This window comes from Hesperophylax consimilis, chromosome 2 (genome assembly GCF_061612785.1).
Source record: "Hesperophylax consimilis isolate HC1 chromosome 2, BYU_Hcon_1.0, whole genome shotgun sequence".
NCBI classification, from domain to species: Eukaryota; Metazoa; Arthropoda; class Insecta; order Trichoptera; family Limnephilidae; genus Hesperophylax; species Hesperophylax consimilis.
The window spans coordinates 42,484,370-42,507,549 of NC_142837.1; the positions used below are offsets into that span (position 1 = coordinate 42,484,370).

The window sequence follows — 23,180 nt, forward strand, 5'->3', positions numbered from 1 at the left end:
AGCACTAAGTGCTAGTTCAGACACGGCGGGAACCGCGCGGTTTGAGAATCGCGCGGGAACCGCGTGGGTCTTATTTACGCAGGTATTCATATAATCATTCAGACATAATCGCGCGGTTAGTCCAACCTCGCGATTACCGCAACTCAACCGCTAGAAAATAGAATCGTGCGGCGCCCACGCGGTTTTATTACTATGGAGATCTTCCTCAGCGTTCAGTAGCGTTGCGGGCACCGCGCGATCAACACGTCACAACGAGAGCACGCCTGAGCTAGCTATGGATCGCTTCGACACAGAGTTATTTATTGATGAAGTGGAGAAAAGACCTGTAATATGGAATCTTCAGTGTGCGGATTATTCGGATAAAATTGCAAAGAACCGAGTATGGCAAGAGTTGGTGGAAATATTTGGAAATGGTGAAGACACGTTGGAAAAAAAGGCTATTTTAGGTAAGAAAAATTTATTGACATTATTATATTTTTGAATCTTGCCATGAAACACTCCCTTCGTTCACGAAGTAATGAGCGAATTTATCTCTGATATTTAAAGATGACGGTGCCCCTCTTCCTGCATGCAAGGTATTGAGACTAGTCATTGGTGCAGTATATAAAGTATCTTTATATTTTATACCATCTCTACGCCTCACATAGTTGTGTAGAACGCAACAGGCTTTTATTATGTCTTTGGCAAAGTCTATTTTCACATTTATAGGCCTATGAAAGATACGCCATTTGTTAGCCAAAATACCAAAAGGGCACTCAATGTTACGTCGGGCTCTCGATAACCTATAGTTAAAAATCTTTTTTTCATGTGATAAACATTTGCCTGCATATGGTCGCATTAAATTTTCTGATAAACCGAAGGCTTCATCTCCAACTATGACATAAGGCAGTGGTGTTGAATCTACATTAGATATTGGTTTAGGTTGTGGTATATTTAATGATTTTTCTATCAGTCGTTTATAAAATAAAGAATTTTTGAATATTGCGGAATCACTGCTTTTGCCATAAGCCCCAATGTCAACATAAGTAAAGCAATAATTGGCATCGCAAACTGCTAAGAGCACTATAGAAAAGAAATGTTTGTAGTTATGATACAATGATCCCGAATCGACAGGCTTTATAACTCGGATATGCTTGCCGTCTATAGCACCAATGCAATTTGGAAAATTCGCATATCTCTCAAACTCTTGAGCTATTCTCTTCCAGAAATCTTCGGTTGGTTCAGCCATAACTTTACTAACCAACTTTTTCCACAACGATTTACACACTTCACGGACAATTCCTGTAATCGTAGATTTTCCAAGGCGATAGTTGTAGCTTAATTCTCCAAATGAACAACCCGTACCAAGATACCTAAAACAAGAAAAATAATAATGACATTATTTTCAGGTACAACACTCCAAAAAAAATGGAAAAACATACGGATTGTTACAATAAAGAATACAAAAAAGGGAAAACATATCCTTCCGGTTCAGGGGCTCGTAAAGGAGCCCAATATATGTATTTTTCAAAGCTTTCTTTCCTGCAGAAGAGTGTAGACAACGATGAAGCTACTAATAGTATGAATGAACAGTCAAATTTAATAATAGACGAAGACAATAATGAGACACATCAATTAAACGCCAATGCAACCGAAGCCACTGAAGTAGGTCCCCCTAAACGAAAGAAAAGAAATATACCAGAAGAACGAATAAGTGATTTAATTGAAAAAAGTATTGAGTCACGACAAAGTTTTGAAAAAGGACTTCAAGAAAATAATATTTCCAGACAAGATGACGATAAACTTTTTTGTTTATCGTTATACAAAGAACTGAAAAAAGTACCAGAAAATCGACGTTTAGCGACCAAAATTGAATTGCTTCAAGTTATACAAAAAGGACAAGCTTTACCACCCTCTTTTCGCATCAGTGCTCACCAGATAATACCTTATACATCGTATTGGCAAAATCAACAGTATACAACTCCGCAAGGATATTTTACTACAAATGGATCAACTTCTGCTGTTATTCCGCCTGGGTCACCATCGCCATCATCTCAATATAGTACTGCCTCGCAGTCTTCTACAATAATAGAAAATATATATGCTGATTTTAATGAATAATAAATAAATATCTTACCTCAAAGTTACTACGAGTTTTTCTTCTGGTGACACGCTTGCCCTCATATGTGTTTCAGAGCTCAAAATATCTTCCCTGATTAGTTTAATTAGTTCATCAAAAGATTTTATTGACATTCTTAAATAGTCAAAAAATTTCCTCTCAAACATTCTTAAATTGGGATATAGCGTTACGAATTGGCCATGTGTCAGTCGATCCCTTAATATTGGATGCACCCAATACTGCCTTTTCCTTCTTTTCTTTATTTTTTTCTGGAGCAGCCACAGACACGCTAGTTCCTCTTCGACTTCCATCTTGAAACTGATCGCTAACCGCTAACTAACCGCCGATGTTTGAACAGTCAACATTTTTGCGGTTCAAACCGCACGATTTTATCAATCGCGCGGTTATCGCCGTGTCTGAACAGGCCCTTATACCTGATATAAATACCTGCGTAAATAAGACCCACGCGGTTCCCGCGCGATTCTCAAACCGCGCGGTTCCCGCCGTGTCTGAACTAGCACTTACGCAGGTATTTATATCAGGTATAATAATCATTCAGACATAATCGCGCGGTTAGTCCAACCTCGCGATTACCGCCACTCAACCGCTAGAAAATAGAATCGAGCGGCGCCCACGCGGTTTTATTACTATTGCGATCTTCCTCAGCGTTCAGTAGCGTTGCGGGCACCGCGCGATCAACACGTCACAACGAGAGCACGCCTAAGCTAGGTATGGATCGCTTCGATACAGACTTATTTATTGATGAAGTGAAGAAAAGACCTGTAATATTATTATATTTTTGAATCTTGCCATGAAACACTCCCTTCGTTCACGAAGTAATGAGCGAATTGATATTTAAAGATGACGGTGCCCCTCTTCCTGCATGCAAGGTATTGAGACTAGTCATTGGTGCAGTATATAAAGTATCTTTATATTTTATACCATCTCTACTCCTCACATAGTTGTGTAGAACGCAACAGTAGAACATATATGTATTTTTCAAGGCTTTCTTTCCTGCAGAAGAGTGTAGACAACGATGAAACTACTAATAGTATGAATGAACAGTCAAATGTAATAATAAACGAAGACAATAATGAGACACATCAATTAAACGCCAATGCAACCGAAGCCACTGAAGTAGGTCCCCCTAAACGAAAGAAAAGAAATATACCAGAAGAACGAATAAGTGATCTAATTGAAAAAAGCATTGAGTCACGACAAAGTTTTGAAAAAGGACTTCAAGAAAATAGTATTTCCAGACAAGATGACGATAAACTTTTTTGTTTATCGTTATACAAAGAACTGAAAAAAGTACCAGAAAATCGACGTTTAGCGACCAAAATTGAATTGCTTCAAGTTATACAAAAAGGACAAGCTTTACCACCCTCTGTTCGCATCAGTGCTCACCAGATAATACCTAATACATCTTATTGGCAAAATCAACAGTATACAACTCCGTAAGGATATTTTACTACAAATGGATCAACTTCTGCTGTTATTCCGCCTGGGTCACCATCGCCATCATCTCAATATAGTACTGCTTCGCAGTCTTCTACAATAATAGAAAATATATATACAAAATGAAACTAACACTTAGTTTTAAACCACTTTATTTCGAGTTATATTCGTCGACCGGTTTCGATTGGACTCAATCTTCATCAGGACAATAAAATATAATACTAAATTATAATACAGAGTAAGGTATAAGGTAAACATAAAAGAAAGAGAAAGTATGTAGTAGAGGGAGAGAACATCAGAGACTGGTTGGTGGAGGGGGTGGGGAAGGGGTAGGGGGAGGGGTTGGGGGAGGACCAAAGGAAAGGTGGGGGTTACGGGTTAGGTTGGAGCAAGGAAACAACTTTAAAATCGGGCTGTTGGTTAATTCTATCTGTTTATTTAAAATTTGGGAATTATTTTTCGTTGATTTAGAAATTTCCAAAGCTTCTAAGTTATTCAGGCGTATTCCTATTTTATTTTTATGAATTATTTGGACTCCCGTATTTTTATTAAATGTGTGGTTAGTATTGATTAAATGTTCGGCAAATTCTGAGAAGCCTGTGTTTGTTAAGCACCTGATATGTTCTTTAACTCTAATATTTATATTTCGCGCGGTTTTTCCTATATAGTTTGCTGGGCAATCGTTGCAATTTAGTCTATAGATGCCAGAGTGGCTTAATTGATCCTCTTTGTCTTTAGAATTAATTAAAATTTTTGCTAAGTTATTGTTAGTATAGAAGGCCGGCCTTATTTCTGAAGGAAGTTTAGATGTGCAAAGGGAAGACAATTTACTTATATACAAAATTCTACGCCATTGGGTGGCAGCATTATTATTATTAATAATTGGGAGGGCATTATATAGGAATTTATTTGTTGTGATTTGGCGAAGTTTTTTTGAGAGGATTTTATCAATTAGACCGGGGTCATATCCGTTGTTGATGGCTATTTGTTTAATTGTAAGTAGTTCATTAGAAAAATTATTATTAGATAAGGGGACCCCTCCCCCTACCCCGTCCCCACCCCCTCCACCAACCAGTCTCTGATGTTCTCTCCCTCTACTACATACTTTCTCTTTCTTTTATGTTTACCTTATACCTTACTCTGTATTATAATTTAGTATTATATTTTATTGTCCTGATGAAGATTGAGTCCAATCGAAACCGGTCGACGAATATAACTCGAAATAAAGTGGTTTAAAACTAAGTGTTTGTTTCATTTTGTATAATGTCAAGCCACAAAGTGTTTGCTTTCTTCGATAATGAAAATATATAAACTGATTTTAATGAACAATAAATAAATATCTTACCTCAAAGTTACTACGAGTTTTTCTTCTGGTGACACGCTTGCCCTCATATGTGTTTCAGAGCTCGAAATATCTTCCCTGATTAGTTTAATTAGTTCATCAAAAGATTTTATTGACATTCTTAAATAGTCAAAAAATTTCCTCTCAAACATTCTTAAATTGGGATATAGCGTTACGAATTGGCCATGTGTCAGTCAATCCCTTAATATTGGATGCACCCAATACTGCCTTTTCCTTCTTTTCTTTATTTTTTTCTGGAGCAGCCACAGACACGCTAGTTCCTCTTCGACTTCCATCTTGAAACTGATCGCTAATCGCTAACTAACCGCCGATGTTTGAACAGTCAACATTTTTGCGGTTCAAACCGCGCGATTTTATCAATCGCGCGGTTATCGCCGTGTCTGAACAGGCCCTTAAACGTCATGTCATAATCTTGCAACTTATTTTTCCCAAATTTTTGGCAGCTAAATTTTTTAAAGATCAAAACGTTCTAATGATTGGTTCTTGAGATGCTGTCCCGGTCAGACAAGATATTATGGGTTCGATTCCTAGTTGTGGCCGTTATCTTTTTATTTTCTGGTCTTGTTCTATGTTCATGTTTAGTGTAGATTTCATAGTATTATCTTCTTCAATTGTACAGAGTTTTCGGGGGCAAAATGCGTTAACTTCGGGAGGTGATTCTACACGATAATAGGAGTAAAAAAGCTAAATAACTTTTTCCCGAATTCCGAATTATGTCTTTACATCATTGATAATAAATATTCCGATCGAGTGTGCTGAAGTAGACATTTTCCTTGATTATTTATACGGATTCAGAAAAAATGTTCTGCTGTTGTCATTTTTGTTTTTGTATATTATCTGAGTTTTTATAGGATTGTTCCAGCGCAAGTGAGATAAGAATATATTTTATTCCATTAGTTCCACACAGGAGGCCTTGAGAAAAATAGTTTCCCTCGTGGCCTGTGCCAACTTGAGGATGCTGTATGGATAGTTTTTTTTAATGAAAGGAAGGAGAGGAAAGAGAGGAAAGAGAGGAAGGAGAGGAAGGAGAGGAAGGAGAGGAAGGAGAGGAAAGAGAGGAAGGAGAGGAAGGAGAGGAAGGAGAGGAAGGAGAGGAAGGAGAAGAAGGAGAGGAAAGAGAGGAAGGAGAGGAAGGAGAGGAAGGAGAGGAAGGAGAGGAAGGAGAGGAAGGAGAGGAAGGAGGGAAAGGAGCGGAAAGAGAGGAAGGAAAAAGGTATGAAGGGTAGGTAGAAATCTGAGGGTCAGTGTGTCCAGGACTGACGGATGTTTGAGTTCATCCCTCCCATTGCGGTGCAATGCAATGGGTCGAGAGAGTTGTGCTGGAGAGGTAAAAATATCTCCCTCACCCAGCTTCCTTTTTTCAGTTCGATAAAAGCCTGGCTTTCCCAAAGCATAAGTACATACAATATTGATACTTGTGTCAATTTGGATACCATTATTATGTTTTCGAAGAGGCCACAACTATTCGTTCCATAAATATTTTTGTAATAAGATAAAGAAAATAAAACATTGCATTTCATTAACAAAATATTAACTTAAATAAATTTGTATATGTGGAATTTATTTTTTATTTTTTTTTTACCTTTTCGGGCTCAGTCCTTTTTGACGTATATTAACGTAAAATGACTACGATTTCTTCAAAATGTGCCGTGTCATTTGACATTTGATACACTTTGTGCTGACCACTATTCGTCCTACGCCAATAGCTTAAAATATGTATTCTTCTATAATACATGTCTTTATTCTATGGCTTTATTGTTCTAAATATCTTACTCTCTACCATTGTTGGGCAGATTGATTGATGTATGAAAACACATCGAAAATAACCATAAGATTCCCAAGAACCCACACATTCACTTTGTATTTAGCGTACGTATGTACCAATATATTTGTACTTACGTAAGACTATAAAGGTTTATGGAAAGTAAAGCAAGTGTCTATGCGATTGATCTCATGCTTTTTTTAAATCTATGTTTTGTGTTTTCTTATTTATATTATTTAAAAGGTTGCTATGAATCGGTCGATCTCCTTTACTTCGCTGACCTTTGTAAAATCATTTCAATAACGGAATTGAAAGCCGATGAACAAAGTCTACTCCTTTTTAATCTAACACCTCACAATAGCGCCCCTGTCGGTAAAGTAAAAATACGGAGGAAGCACATTGCCACCCAGTTGAGCAGCGCTGTGATGCGGCTTAAGGTTGTGATAAGTTTATTTTTATAATTTTGTTTAAAAAAACTTACTTTAACTACGTTAATATGTTAACAAACTTACTTAAACTACGTTAATATGTTAACACACTTACTTTAACTACGTTATTATATTAACAAACTTACTTTAACTACGTTATTATGTTACTATATTACAATTATCAAATGCACTATCCGGCACCTCTTTTCTCTTATCTCATTGAACTATTGTATTCTTTTTTACTGTGAATACTTACACATTCAACGTTATATTATCTCTAATACTGTGTAGAAGACACCTATCTCCAGCTGCAGCATTTTGTTTTTATGTGTTTATTAACTGTTAATTGTATATTTTTTGTGTGTGAATAGTAACTACTTGCATACAGTTTTAGGAAACAGTGTGTATTTTTTTAAATTTACTGTAAATACTTACACATTGAACATGACATTATCTCTTATACTGTGTAGAAGACACCTACCTCCAGTTGCACCATTATGTGTTTATTAACTCTTAATTGTATATTATTTGTGTGTAAATAGTAACTACTTGCATAAGGTGTTAGATAAGTAGTTACTTTTCACACACAAGTAATTCGTCTATTATATATCGGATATTGGAAGGTCTAGATTCGTTTCATATTAAATATAGCTCATATTAAAAAAAATACTTATACCAGGGTGGGAAAGTATTTGGCTACCAACAATTATCAAATGTACAACTTTCGAATTATCATTAGATCTTTTTAATTTCTTCATTTGCACCTTTTATCGATGTATTAATTTGACAATGTTCTTTAAAACACCCAATCTGTAGTAGTGGTTTGCTAAATACAAACATGCTGCACAACAAACAGCTTTGTTTATTTTTTTATAAATATCCACAAAGGTACTACACATTGCTCTGTAACGACTTTCATAATAACTAAATTACTCTTGTTAGTAGGTATGTACAATTATTGTACTTCTTTGTACAACAGAACTCTTTATGATAACTTGTATTTTATCTGCTTATATCGTTCATGCTCAGCTTATTATTTTAAATACTATACACTTATGATTTTTCTCCTAAATAACATACCTTTAACAATTTATGCATGTAAAAGCCTTCAAGGCGTGAATAAATAAATAAATCAGATGTATTCTGATAATAATTAATTTTATTTTATATGATGTTTTGCACGGACTTTCAGTTATATTCAAGATTTTAACGTAACTTTGTTTACTTGAAATGGTTTCTTTAAATACACATCAATTCACAATTTAAAAGCATATACCAAATAAAATAATAAAAGGCTTAGCTTTACTCCGAGAAATTCGAATTAAATTCTTTATTCTTGAGTTGAAGATACTCTCATAGTCGACCTGGTCTTAGACCACCATTCAGAAGTGAAACGTAGCTCGAAATGGATTTAGCCGTGTTTGGTGACCAGATCTGAATAGTCAGGTACTTTCTCAACTTCTTTTACCCCATCCCCTTCCTCTCTCCAATACCTTCAGCCTCACAACACACCCCAATTTGGGGATGCCATAGTCTCACTGGCTCCAGATGGTTGGGAGCAGTTGGGACTCGTGTGTTATTAAGATTTATTTTTAATCTTACGTTTGGAAAGTGTAATCTGCTTAGTTGTAAGTTTTCAGCGTACAATAAATAATATGTTTTACAGTTTAATAAATTTTAATGTTCATAATAAAATATTTCAGTCAATATGTCCAAAATCAGACACATTTTCCATTACAAAATTCACTTTTTAATCTCACTTATAGTGAAATGATTAAGCGCATAATATCTTGTTGTTTTTCATCAATAAAAATCAAAGACAGAGAAGTAATTTCTTGTAAAAATAACTGGTTTTTATTTCAGAAAACCCGCACAACCTTGAGGAAGCGTGGTTTTAATATTTACTTTAAATTCCATTTGAGTGTTTAAAAATCCCGCAGATCAAAAATCAATCACACCGATTGTTTGTTTATTCTGTACGGTCAATTTTAATTATTGTCACAAATTCTTATTTGCTCTTGTCAACAAGAAAAGGCTTCCGATAAAAGCGCGCGTTTTTCTCCAATTTGCGCGCGCTATCGCCATTGTTTGTCCATCTCTTTTCACTGATAACGGCTGCGTGTGTAGCCCTTGTCTCTGTGTCTGTATATCGGTAGTGTATTGACTGTACTGTTCGTATCGACATTATCGACACCCGTGTAGGAAGGTGGCGATTGGCAACCCTGCGAGCAGTATCGAAGTCTTGGTCATTTAAATATCAGATCACTTTAATTGCAGCGTTACTGTGATTCATTGCTCCGTGTGTCGAGGGTGGAAGCGAGTCCTGTTTCTGGCTCCTGAAAACAATTTAACAAAACATTATTATTAAATAAAAAATAAATAGTGACAGTGATAAAAAAAAAATTATTAACGTTAAAATAATACATTTAGGGTACATATCGGTAAATTGGTTTTCTATTCATACAAACTTCAATTTAAAACCATTCGGCTTAACTTCTTACTACTTTATATTAATATTGTGATTTCACAACTGTTTTATATATTTACGCCTAGTATACGCCCGTAAAGCTTTTTCATTTGATACATTGAAATGTTTACAATTTTGAACATAAGGGTTAAAAATAATGGTTGCAATAAATCCATTCTTACATTATAGTGGTTTACAATTGCATAAAATAAAAACAATTATTATAGTCCGAAATTATCAGAATTGACTTTAAAAAAATGTTTAAGTGTGTTTTAAACGGTGACCGAAAAAATCATCACAATGATAATTCATCATATCTTTAAAAAGTTATATAAAGTCATGGAAAGTGATGAAACAAAAACTTTATTAACTGGGTTAAGTAGGTTAGGTAAGGTTAGGTTCGGTTGGGTTAAATTTTTTTTTCATCGTTTATAATGATTTTATATCACTTTTTAAAAGTGTGTTGAATTGTCACCGTGTTGAGTTATCATGTAACCGTTTTAAACATCTAATTTGTTACATTAAAAATCGCGATATCATTTGTATATTCATTTGCTATACTGTGTTGACGAAGAATTGGCGAGCCTGCTAGATAATTTGTTTGTGAATGGTGACATTGAAATAGGTCTTTATGCCTAGTGTGTCGATTGGGTACTCTTAAATTGACCAGACTCAGAAGTTCGCAATAGTCGAGTTTTGTCATTTATGTAACTTGTAATTTTGTTCCAATTATACAAACTGGTTTCATTCTATTACGGGCGTCTTTCGACAGTACTACTCTGGCACAAATGTAATGTGTACCGTTCTGAAGATGTCCGCGGCACGGTAAAACCGATACATTAAAAAAATATCTGGAACAAATTTTTTTTTTTTTTTTTTTTTTTTTATTTCCTTTATTTTTTCCCAATTTACATATTTCACAATACAAGTTTTTTAATAATATGAAAGGGAACCCACTAAGGCGCAGCCTGTGCGTGGGTAATATAATTTAATACATTAGATTTTTGTACCTAAAAATATATAACAGTAAAAATAAAATAAAAAACAGTAAGCATAATAAAGAAAAACGGTAGGATTATAATTAAAGTTATTCTAAAAGATTGTGCAAGAGGAGCATATTAAAAATAAATCAAAGTAAAAATAAAGATTGTAAGATAATATATATGAATTTGCAAGGTTTTTCATTCATAATGATGATGCATTTGATAGTTCAGAATTTCTTGCATTGATAAGCTTTTTGATTCAACTACGTAATGCTAGAAGTCGGGAATTATTTACGTGCAGAAATTCTGGTACTAACTACCATATGTATTCCTCATTGCCCGGAATACTTATGGAGGGAAATAATTATACCGATTCGGTGGACATCTTTAATTTATCACTTGACAAATATAAAAGATTGTTGCTGAGACTGTTGAGTTATAATAATGCAATTGATTTCCACAACGAATCAAGTGTTTTAAAAAAAATTCAAATTTTTAAATAATCTAATGTAAAAGTTATTTTTCATATTTTAGTGTGAAAATGCAAATAGGTAACTTATAAACATAAACATAATTAATAGTAAATATTAACATGGTAACAAACTAACTAAAATGTATGAATGTTAATTAAAGTCTACAAAACTAACTCAAGTGATCAAATTTTGATAATCGACGTTCAAAGCGTTCAGTATGTTTACTTTGCGCGTGTTATCGTGCTGCTTGGTAGCTCTGTTCGTGCTCACCGCAAGGATACGCGGAGAGTACTTTGGTCATCACAGTGGCAGCGAGGGAGGTGACTTGTTGACCAATGAGTGGATCGTGAGGGTAGGAGGGGGTGAACAGGTGGCACAACTACTGGCACTGGAGGCGGGTTGCATTTATGGGGGAAAGGTAATTTTATTTTTACTATTCTTACGTACTAAAGGAGTTGGAACAATGAAGGAATGCGTTTCCAAATAAAATTCTAACCTTTTTTTCTGTATTTTTCTTTAATATTTGGCTTCTCTACGTGCATGTTTATCACTTACACAAATTTTTAGGTAAGAAAATTTCTAAAGTATACGGTTTAATTATAAAAAAAAATCCTTTAAAACTACTCGACTGATTAGTTGTTTATATACAGGGTGTATCGGCACGTACCCGACAAACTTTAACAAGCTATTCTTTAGCATATTTGGAGTAAAAAATCTTATGTACACTTTGCTGTCCGGTAACGTTTTTTTTTTTAATAAAAAAATTACTATTCATATTTTCATCACATGTCACCACTGTTTTATCCTTAGTCAACGTTTAAAAACCCATCTGGCAATATTTTATTCGAATTCCGTTGAATAATGTACGTGTGTACCTATATTGGCGCGCTTTTACAATCACAACGAAATGGCACGGCTCCATTCGTCTCATTTTTAACTATTATTATTTAGTGTGTGCGAAAGAGCGATGACGCTTTTCGACATTTTTGCTTATAACAGCTGTTGAACACGAAAAGCAATGCCAATGACAGTGATGTAGTGTGGAAATTTTTTATTTTTTTGTTTTTAATTGAAAAAAAAATGCTACCGGACAGCAAAGTGCCCATAACATTTTTTACTCCAAATGTGCTAAGGAATAGCTGGTTAAAGTTTGTCGGGTTAGTGCCGATACACCCTGTATATATCCATTTAACGCATTATTTTAGCAATATTATTCCTTAAAATATTAATTGGGATACATATGAATACTGCCATTTAAATTTTAAGAATCCACCTGGATTTCGTCGTTTATCCCAAATTTTTAGGTTTTATAAAATAGGCATACTATGACAAGTGATCACTCAAAACTTTTTGCAAACTGGCCGTAATATACCCAAAATTGCTCGAGTGGATTCAATGACAAATTCTTATTAATTGCAATGTATTGAACTGTGAAAATTGAGCATGCAACATTTAGATTTTAATAAAATGACAAGGACGCAAACGAAACCATTAAAATTTCATATCATTGGTAGGTACTTTATTAATGTCTCCAAACAAACATTTTCAACGGGTTACAGACAGGGTCACAACCGAAATTAGTAAATTTTATGATATTTACCCCATAATTGTTGGATGTGTTCTAGAATTTCTTTAATAATTTAACCCTCTTTGAATATTATTGTCATTTAAAACCCTTATATTATTTACTTGGATTGTTGAGAAAACTCTCGTATACCAATATACCCAGGCTTCAAAGTCTTCGCATTTTCAATGTTCTTTAAGCCTCTATCCACATTTTCACAACAAAACAATATGAACTATCTTGGAAATGCAGTACTATAGGTTTTGCAATAATACCTACCTTAAAAAGTATTTCACTAACTGAAATAAATTCAAATTGTCTGTTCACAATTATTCATCAATATACTATTTAATAATTTTCTGATACCTGCGAACCTGTCGGTAGCCGAGAAACTCAGGGCAGTGAAAATTCTACACATTCCTGAAAAGTAATTAAAAAAAAACTAGGTTAAAAATGTTACGTTAAGACCAGACAATACCGTAAAATAAAGTCGTAATCAACGACGTAAGTGAATAAGCCAAGCACGAAAATATGCGACGTGCGGCTCTAGTGTATTGGACAGGCATACGGTTAAATTTGCGCAAGCAAGTATCTAAAATAAATTGTGAATCTTAATATAAGTGATAAAGTCGTGTAAAAACAATCTTAGGCTCGCGGCCCAGCGTAATGGACGGACCTACAGTCGAATTTGCCTCAGCAGGTCTAGAAGATCGATATTTCAATGGGGTTTATTTTAATTATTTTACATAAACATATTAACAAAATCTCAGATGTTTTTTAAAGAATCCCTCAGCAAGTTGTCAATTCATCATCTTTAAAAATAAAATCTGGTGCTTTCCACTAATTTCATAGATTGCTTTAAAAAATAATTGTATTATTGTTAAAAATTCGTTGGAATTAATTAAAATATGAGCAAACCAACGTTATTAGATTTTTGTGTCGCCTTAAATTAGGTTTATAGATATTTTTCCATCACTTTTAATGACTACATATCACTTTCAATGACTCTATATCACTTTTCAAAAGTGTATTTTATCGGCGCTGTCCTGGGTTGCCATGGAATCGTTTCCGTCTGTTCCAAATTTAAAATAAATCGTGATCGTCAAACATCACGTTTCAGTCAAATAGGGCACGAATTCCGATGTATTTGAAAGCATATCCAAACCACACATCAGTTTCATTCCGTGAAAACCGTCAAATCTCGTGTATTTGCGATGCGCCACTACGCTGTGTTTAATTAATTTTCATGTATTCGATTCGACTGGTAACGTGATATTTTATTATTGTAGGACATGTTTCAGTAATCTACGTATTAAATAATGTAACCTCGTATTAATTCCATGCTGAGTCCATATTATCTAAATTAATATATTTAAAAAAATATTTGTACAATATGCGTAGCGCAAAGACTCAGAAACGAGTCTCGGTACGATCAAGGGGGTTATTTGGTGTAGTAGCTCTCTATCCCCCATCCATGAAAAATGTAGAAAATTGTTGCTTTTGAAGATAATTAGGGCTCGAAGTTTCGCCCTCTAGAAATTTCTAGAATAGTCCGGAACATTGTAGAGTATTTGAGGGCATTCCACAACATTTCAGAACATCCCAGAACGTTGGAATGTTAGAGAATAGTCTGGAAAATTTGGGAACATCCCGGACATCCCAGATCATAATGAACTAAAAACGGGATCACAGGCCGTTTCCTGATAAACTTTCAGTAAATTCGTGAATCGTGAAAATACATTGGTATCTCTAAATAGTAAAAAATAATGTCACTATCCGCGTCTGTCTGTTTGTGCGCTTAGTTCTTCTAAACTAGATAACAGAGTTTGATAGGTTTTTCATTATCGGGTAAACTTCGGTTTATGGGCGAAATTCCTAAAAAAAAAAGTGGGTGTGTCAAGCCTACGCAAGACAGAAGTGAAACTTCTTTTGTTAAACCGTATGAACCACAATCAATTACGTATTTCACTCGTATTACACTCACGACGCAGTATACTAACCAAGCAGCTGATGCTTGGCGTGGCGCAGTTCGCTGGTGTCTGAGAGAGAGGAAAGAAGAGAAGAGAGAGAACGTTCGTGAGCGGCTCCCCCACCTCAACAAGCGCATATGGTGAGAGAGGGACAGTGAACGGTGAGCGGTGGTGGGGGTACCCGCATTTTCGTGTCGATCCTGACTCGGTTTTACTCCGTCCCCGAATTACGCGCCTAAAGAAGTTTCACTTCAATATAATATATTTTTAAAAATAATGTACAATGTACAGAAATAGAATCCCACACAAGATCGCGTAGTGCGCTCTAGCGAACGGATATTTTATCAGAGGGAGATAGTTTTAATTTTTTTTTCTGTAAATTATTACATATTATCAAAATAAATAAATTAATTAAATAAATGTAATACAATTATCATAATATACGGATTAGATAATAATTTTAATCCAACACAATAACGCAAAGCGCGCTCTAGCGGAGTAATGTTTTATCACAGTGAGATAAGTGTTTTTATTATTTTGCAATATTATTTTCTTTTAAAAAATGTTCTGACCTACTAAAAAATAAGATATTGAATGAAAAAGGCGTTAAAAACAAAAAAATAATGTGCGATGGCCGAGAATCGAACTCGGATCAACTGCTTGGAAGGCAACTATGCTGACCATTACACCACCAACGCCAGTTGTCGGGATGAGCTAAGAAGCATTTATATGTTACTTCAAAACTTTGAAAATTATTACATATTATCAAAATAAATAAATTAATTAAATAAATGTAATACAATTATCATAATATACGGATTAGATAATAATTTTAATCCAACACAATAACGCAAAGCGCGCTCTAGCGGAGTAATGTTTTATCACAGTGAGATAAGTGTTTTTATTATTTTGCAATATTATTTTCTTTTAAAAAATGTTCTGACCTACTAAAAAATAAGATATTGAATGAAAAAGGCGTTAAAAACAAAAAAATAATGTGCGATGGCCGAGAATCGAACTCGGATCAACTGCTTGGAAGGCAACTATGCTGACCATTACACCACCAACGCCAGTTGTCGGGATGAGCTAAGAAGCATTTATATGTTACTTCAAAACTTTGACTAGATCAAATGAACTTTAATCGGTGGTGGGGGTACCCGCATTTTCGTTTCGATCGTGACTCGGTTTTACTCCGTCCCCGAAAATTCATTACGCGCCTAAAGAAGTTTCACTTCAATAAAACTAGTTATTTTTATACTAACTTTGGGCCGGGGAATCCGAATCTGAAAGAATTAGATTGGGGCAAGCAATATTAACTGAATTACACGACTTTAAAATTTCGACGCACAAACAATTTAACTGGCCATTTTGAACGCTTTCTGACAATAAAACTAGTTATCTTTATACTAACTTTGGGCCGGGGAATCCGAATCCGAAAGAATTAGGTTGGGGCAAGCAATATAATAAGCATTTTTTATTTTATTTTTCGGAATAACTTTATTGAGTAAAACCTCAAATTGTAATATTTAAATATTGAAGACAATATTAGTGATTTCTAAACGAAAATCTGAAACAGAAAAATCAGAAAAGGAAACGGTCACATCTGGGACTCGATGTGACCGTTCCTTTTCTGATTTTTCTGTTTCAGATTTTCGTTTAGAAATCACTAATATTGTCTTCAATATTTAAATATAATAAGCAATAAGCAATAATTCTTTCAGATTCGGATTCCCCGGCCCAAAGTTAGTATAAAAATAACTAGTTTTATTTTTTAGGAATTTCGCCCATAAACCGAATTTTTCCCTCATTATCATTTAGAGAATTTCTCCCGGAAGGTTTATATGTAAAGTACATGGATATTATACAGGGTTTTCCAATAAGAGGTGTTATTTTGATATCCAATCGTTAAAGATCAATGGTTTTGTTGCTTGTGTGGCACGTAGCGCCGTTTTTTTTAAATTAAACGTTGTCCAGATCAATACCATTCAATTCCAGCCATAAAAAATCATTAATCATCTCTCGATAGCGCAATCCATTCACCGTAACTGTTGCTCCAGCCTCATTTTTGAAAAAGTAAGGTCCAATGACTCTGCTGGACCATAAACAGCACCAAACACTCACACGTTAAGGATAAAAAGGCTTTTCAACAATAACTCTTGAGTTTTCCGAGCCTTAGATGCGACAATTTTGCTTTTTGACGAAGCCACCGAGGTTTAAATGGGCCTCATCACTCAAGATGATTTGCATTTGATTCACTCAAGTGAATTTTAATAATTTTAATGCGTTGTTAAAGCGTGTATCGTTCCATTTTTATTAATGGCGTAGTTTTTACTTGTCAAATGTAAAAAAATGACAGCTTCAAAAGTAACATCTACCGAAATAGTGGGCTATTCAAAATAACACCTCTTATTGGAAAACCCTGTATTTATTGAAAGTAGAAAAAAGTCGAGCAACGCCGGGTACACTTTAGCTTGTATATCAAAATTCATTATGCTTATGTTAGAATGAATAGACCACAGACATAGGAATTAATAGACGAGAAGATAAAGGCGAGGGGTAAAATCAACTGTTGAAGAACGAAGGGAGTGAAGATGACTGTGATTCGTCAATAAATCAATCTGACAGTAAATAGGCATCTCGCATTATAATATCACCATTTACTTCTTAAAAGTAAAATCTGCTTTGAATGAATAGACATTTTTACATGGGAGCGCAAATTACTCGCCACGTTATGAACAAATTTGCGAAGTCCAAATTCGGCAAAGTAAGGCAGCTTCTATATTCAGAGTCATAGTTAGTTCAGAGTATTTAGTTAAGACACTTTTATAAATGTTCATAATTTACTTCCCAGCAACCAACCAGCTTTGTGTTTCGCGTCCAGACGTTTCTCGATGTGATAGTAACAACTGATTCATATTATACGATGTGAATATGCTTAAAATAAAATAAAATAATGCTTATATATGGAATGTAATACGAAAATTGGGTTTATTCTCTTTTTTCGCATCTATTTTTACCAGTTTTCATAGTACAAGTAAACATTTTGCCGTGTTATTTCGTAAAATGAACCGATGATGCCTGGACCATAGTTCGCACAAGAATGATGACGTCACGTTTTCAAATATCACTTGAGGCCGTACGCGAGCCCAGCCGGCTCAATGGAACCGGTATGGGGAGTGGGGATAATACGCTTTTAATCACTTAGGGCAGGTCTACTAATATTCATATGTCTATGGAATAGACATTTTTACATGGGAGCGCAAATTACTCGCCACGTTATGAACAAATTTGCGAAGTCCGAATTCGGCAAAAAAAAATTCTTCTTTTTTCAGAGTCGAATATTTTGTTTACATATTTAGTTAAGACACTTTTATAAGTGTTCATAATTTACTTCCCAGTAACAACGATGCGCACACTTGAGAATCGCTACATTCGACCGCTACATCCGCTGATGTATCTCGATGTAATAGTATATGTTTCTACAACTGATTCATATTATACGATGTGAATAAGCTTAAAATGATGCTTACATATGGAATGTAATACGACAATTGGGTTATTTCATGCCGTGTTATTTCATAAAATGCCTCGACCATAGCTCGACGCTAGTTCGAACAAGAATGATGACGTCACATTCTCAAGATTAACGGGAAGCCATACGCGAGCCCAGCCGGCTCCAATGGAACCGGTATGGGGAGTGGGGAATAATACGCTTTTAATCACTTAGGGCAGGTCTACTAATATTCATATGTCTATATACCGGAGGAATACTTAACGCGATATCTCTGCATCGGAATGAGATACGTAGTCGATATAATGTAGTTTTATAACTGTAAGATTGTGTTTATAGTAGTGATTGGTGGAAGAAGTTGAAGACGCCCGAGAAAGACATGCCACGATCAAGCGAAACAAAACTTTTTCAATTCTCTAGTATAATATTATTACCATGTTGCAGTAGAGAAACATTGCGGGGTACACTATTTGTTTACATAAAGAGGATTTTTACGCAAATTCTCCTCTAGCTTATTCAAATCAGTTTTTAAGTATGAATAGAAATATTTTCATGATGAAGTATTTTTAGAAAAAGATAATGTAATAATCTCAGGACTCTCAGGATACTAATCGGTGGAAGATTTGGTATAGTTTTTTTCACAGAATTTAAACAATGCATCAAATTTCAAAGTTAATTTTCTGCAAAAGTTTTATTAAAGTTCTTAAATCATTATTGGCCAGCGGTTTTACATAACTGAAATAGTAACAAAACTTGAAAATTAACTTTTATATTCGATAAATTGTTCAAATTTTGTGAAACCACCCGTCCTTCTCTCAGCCACCGACCAGCCAAGTTTATTTTTAGGATTGCTTTAAAAACGATCTGAAATCTAAAACGGTTCCAACTGGTTACAACTTCATTATGACATAGAAAACGCCAATGTCTGGTAAGACGGCTGTCATCACCGTCGCCCTGCACGGCATCAACTCCACCAAATTCACGAATAAAAACGAACATTTCGTTTTGACGGTAAATTGAAAATGGCACATTTTAAATAGTTATGGAAATTTTATTCGTCAACTTAAAAATAAAATAAAAATTCTTTATTTTTTTATTAATTTCTTTCGAAATAAAAAAAAAACAGTGAAAATACCTCATTGGTATTAATTTGCTACTGCACTCGTTTCCTATTACTAATGACTATTGTGGACTATATTTTTTTACACAGTATTCTTTTTTAATTTAATATACCCATGATGGTTATAACTCACAAGATGAAATCATTCCGTGTAATATTTGAAAATTATTTGTTTTTTCATGATTCAATGTGCTTACTATAATATTTCTTCTTCCATTGCAAATAGCAGAGCGATTGTACTCATTCAGACCAACAGGAGGGATCGGAACAATTTTTAGTGTCAGTATAAAAATCATCATGTGATTGTTCCATTTAAAAAAAAAAATCATTTTGATTGTTTTTTTACTAAACAAACTGTTAAAACTTAACTCAATAAAAAATCGCAATGGGGTTACTAGCACATAATCTGCTCAATAAGGACATTTTCAATCCGGAACATTCTGGAACACATTACGCTTTATGTCTCCAATAGTTGGGCTTTTAATTTTTCTAGGAGGCTGGACCAACCCTATAATGATCATGCCTTAGGGTAGTGTGATAACAGTTTTAATCCAACTTTCTTCTGTGTAAATTTTCAGTTAAGCTTCAGTGACTTAGAGATTGAAATAAATATATTTTGTGCATCTCAACTGATGTAATAAATGTTATCAATTGTAAATTTTGTGGAATGTAATAGTGTAGTGTCTATGATTCCTCCTTTATCTGTTATTTCATCAAATTGTTTAATTAATACTGACGGCATATTGCAACATGCGTAAATAGGCGATTGAATTAACTATTATTTTTTTGCTCTAAGTTTAAATCCACTACAAATAATACAACCCTTCTCTCGTTTTCTAGAAACAGAATAAAATCATTCATTTCCAATTGTAAATTCTGCTAACACTGAAACCTGTCGTCTGTATTGACACCAGTAATTTAATTACGCAAACTCAACGTATCACGTCTGCTCTCCTAATTCCTGGGATGAAACATAATCCTGCTTCATTTGTCTTGTTCACTGTGCTGCTAATATAGGGAGGATGGGTGTTTACCTTAACCCTTCTGCAACTTGCAAGGATAATAATAAACCTGGGTCTATTTCAACAGGTTTTAACGACTGTTTATATTACATGACTCAATCAAATTTTATATAAATCTAGGATCAGGTAGATTAATTTTTTGAGTTCCCAAAATTGTTTTCGTATTTAGATGTCAAGCAGCAATGTGATGGTTGGAGATAGGTAGGAACTGGATAATTACATTCCAATAGGAACTATGCGTATTGTCAAATCAAAACCAAGCAGCTGGGAATAGGTATTTTTCGTTCTCGTAATGTGTGCTTAGGGAGAAAATGAATTGTAATCATTTACTTTAAAAAGAGAATATTAGTTCACTAAGAAAAAAGGTCACTGCTATTGTAAGCAAAACGTTGGGTATGAACGATTTTTTTTCCAACATTACAATAAATTTTCGGTCAAATTTCAACGTTCATTTTCGGGTCCTGTGAAAGTTCTATTATAATATCTTTATAGGCTAGTTACTTGACAAAATTTAAATAAAAACAGAATTTGAAATAATCTTTCACAAAACTTTTAAACTAATTCTGAAATTTGAAAAATTGTTCAATTCTTTGAAGCAACCGTCCAAAGTTGTCCTTCATTTGTCTCTACATTTAAAAAAAATGTCCCAATGGTCTGTTTGATTTAGGGAATCATGTGTACATAAGATAGAGTTATCGTGAAACAAAAGAGTATACTAAATGCAATTAAATATCAACCTTATCATATCACGTATTGCACTCATGAGATTTCCCAGAATTTAAAAAATATTTACTGTACGTTATTGCTCTATGGGTACGAAATAAAAAAATGGGTTAATTAAAGAATTGACGGCTTAAAATTTTGCAATAGGTACTAAAATGATAAAACGTTTTTATATTTTAATTTTTTAATTTTAATTTTGTTTTATTTGGAAAACCAACATTTATAATATTTGTGTAGCAGTATAAGTAATATAAAATACAACCAATAATAGGTTTCCACTGATAGATATTAACTGTTTTTAATGTTCCGAGATCAAACCCTACAAATAATTGACTGTGTTGTTCACGTTTATAGCGCCTGAAGCACATAGCTCCTCCCTCGTAAACAACCCCGCCTTTTCAGCTTTTCAGCAACTGAAAAGTGCTGAAAATTAGACTCGATCTACCAGGAGCTCATGCTAAGCCGCGGGTGAACGACGTGAATGAAACAACACAAGCGATAAGCGACGCGACGCGGCGCCGCCGGCTTTGTTCAACACCAATTCAACCTCACCTACACAAGTCTAGAGTATAAATGTGATACGTATACGCACTGAATATAAGATACGCGTTGTAGGTGTTATACAATATGTGATGTTAGCTTTTGGATACTAGTATGAGATTGTTTTCGTATATTCATTTACTTCTGTGACGTCGTCTGCGATGCCAGGACAAAATACGAACAAAGGGATTGCTTGAAATTGATACGTAACATACAGTAAATACATAAATATTACTTTTTTGTTTTCTTAAAGCATTTTTACCCACGATCTATTTACTGGCTATTTATATACTAAAGCACTAAACATATATACTTCGATGGAGTAGTTACGACTCACAGACGCCATACTGTTACTGAGTTGATATATCTACTAAAAACACTAAAAATAAAATAAATAAATCACAAAATATTTCTAAGCAGAAAATAAGACATTATTGACAAACATGCATTGTATTTATATGGAAAAAAAACTGTCTTTATTAAATATGATCCTGTATACATAGTAAGTTTTTGCAACAAAAACATTTACAATGTGTATTTTACTGGCCAATTAATATTTTAATTTTATTAACTATTATTATTTATTTATTTTATTATTATTAATAAAAATATATGGATGATTTTGTATTGCCGTTTTTTTCTCAAATCAGCTCAATATATTTTATTTATTTTTATATTATAAAAACAAACGGTACTTTGGTTACAGTGATGTGACAATTTACAGATATCAAATATATATATACCTATATACCTATGATATGTTTCCTTGTAATGTCTTATATGTTGTATGTATATTCAGTAATTACCAGGTGACGTGTGTAGTGTATAGGTGCGTGTGTGTATGTGTGAGTATGTGTATGTAAGCGCATTAAACAGTTTATAATATTATTGATATGATGTCACTTTTAAATTTTGGGCAATGAATCCGAAAAAATGTGTATGTTAGGATTTAGGCAAATTTTATAGAATTTATGAAAAGCACGATTAATATAATAAAATTATAAAACTATTATTATAACTAGTGTCTTACGACTTAGACTTAACTACTGGCTTAAAACTAATTACTTAATACGGCTTAAAGTTCTAGAGCTTAACTAACATCATAACATATTCACATGTTTTGGGCTACTTGAATTTATAGAGCAGATAATATAGTCTATCTTGAGTGAAAAAAATGAAATTAACTGAATAGTATAAAAACCTTAGGACGTGTTGTTTCGGAGAATTTGAACAATTCATCAAATTTCAACGTTCATTTACGAGTTCTGTGAAAGTCCTATTCAAATTCTGTTATTATATCATTATAGGCTAGTTGCTTGACAGAACTGAAATAAAAAAAGAAATTTAAAATATCTTTCACAGAACTTGAAAATTAACTTTGAAATTTGAAGAATTGTTCAAGTTCTTCGAAACAACCCGTCTTTAGTGTTTTTTTTTAAATCCGTCAAAGTTCAAATCACAATATCAGTTCAGCTTCATTTGAAACGCGCGCCTATTTATCGTGCTGTGCAGAAGTTCCACAAAAGCTTTCGACAGTTAAAAGCTTCTCAGTATGATCAATAGAAAGCTCAAGCTGCCAAGGATTTCCTTAAGTTACCCGGATCGCAGAAAGCATCGCGGGTGTCTCGACTCAAAAGCTCTCGGCATTCCACGTGCTTTACGCGACCCCATAGATTCCACAAATAATATTTCCACAAA

General features: G+C 34.1%; 1 protein-coding gene and 1 pseudogene across 1 annotated transcript in view; both read left to right on the forward strand.

The window, feature by feature from the left end:
* Positions 1 to 274: 274 nt before the first annotated feature.
* On the forward strand, positions 275 to 5,889 carry LOC149426026 (uncharacterized; annotated as a pseudogene).
* Positions 5,890 to 11,249: 5,360 nt separating this feature from the next.
* The window catches only part of LOC149426027 (neuroendocrine convertase 1-like), an 83,683-nt gene continuing 71,752 nt past the window's right edge, over positions 11,250 to 23,180 (forward strand). The window contains exon 1 of the mRNA XM_089644131.1: positions 11,250 to 11,450. Coding sequence (XP_089500257.1) covers positions 11,250 to 11,450 — 201 coding nt within the window. The remainder of the gene's footprint in view (positions 11,451 to 23,180) is intronic.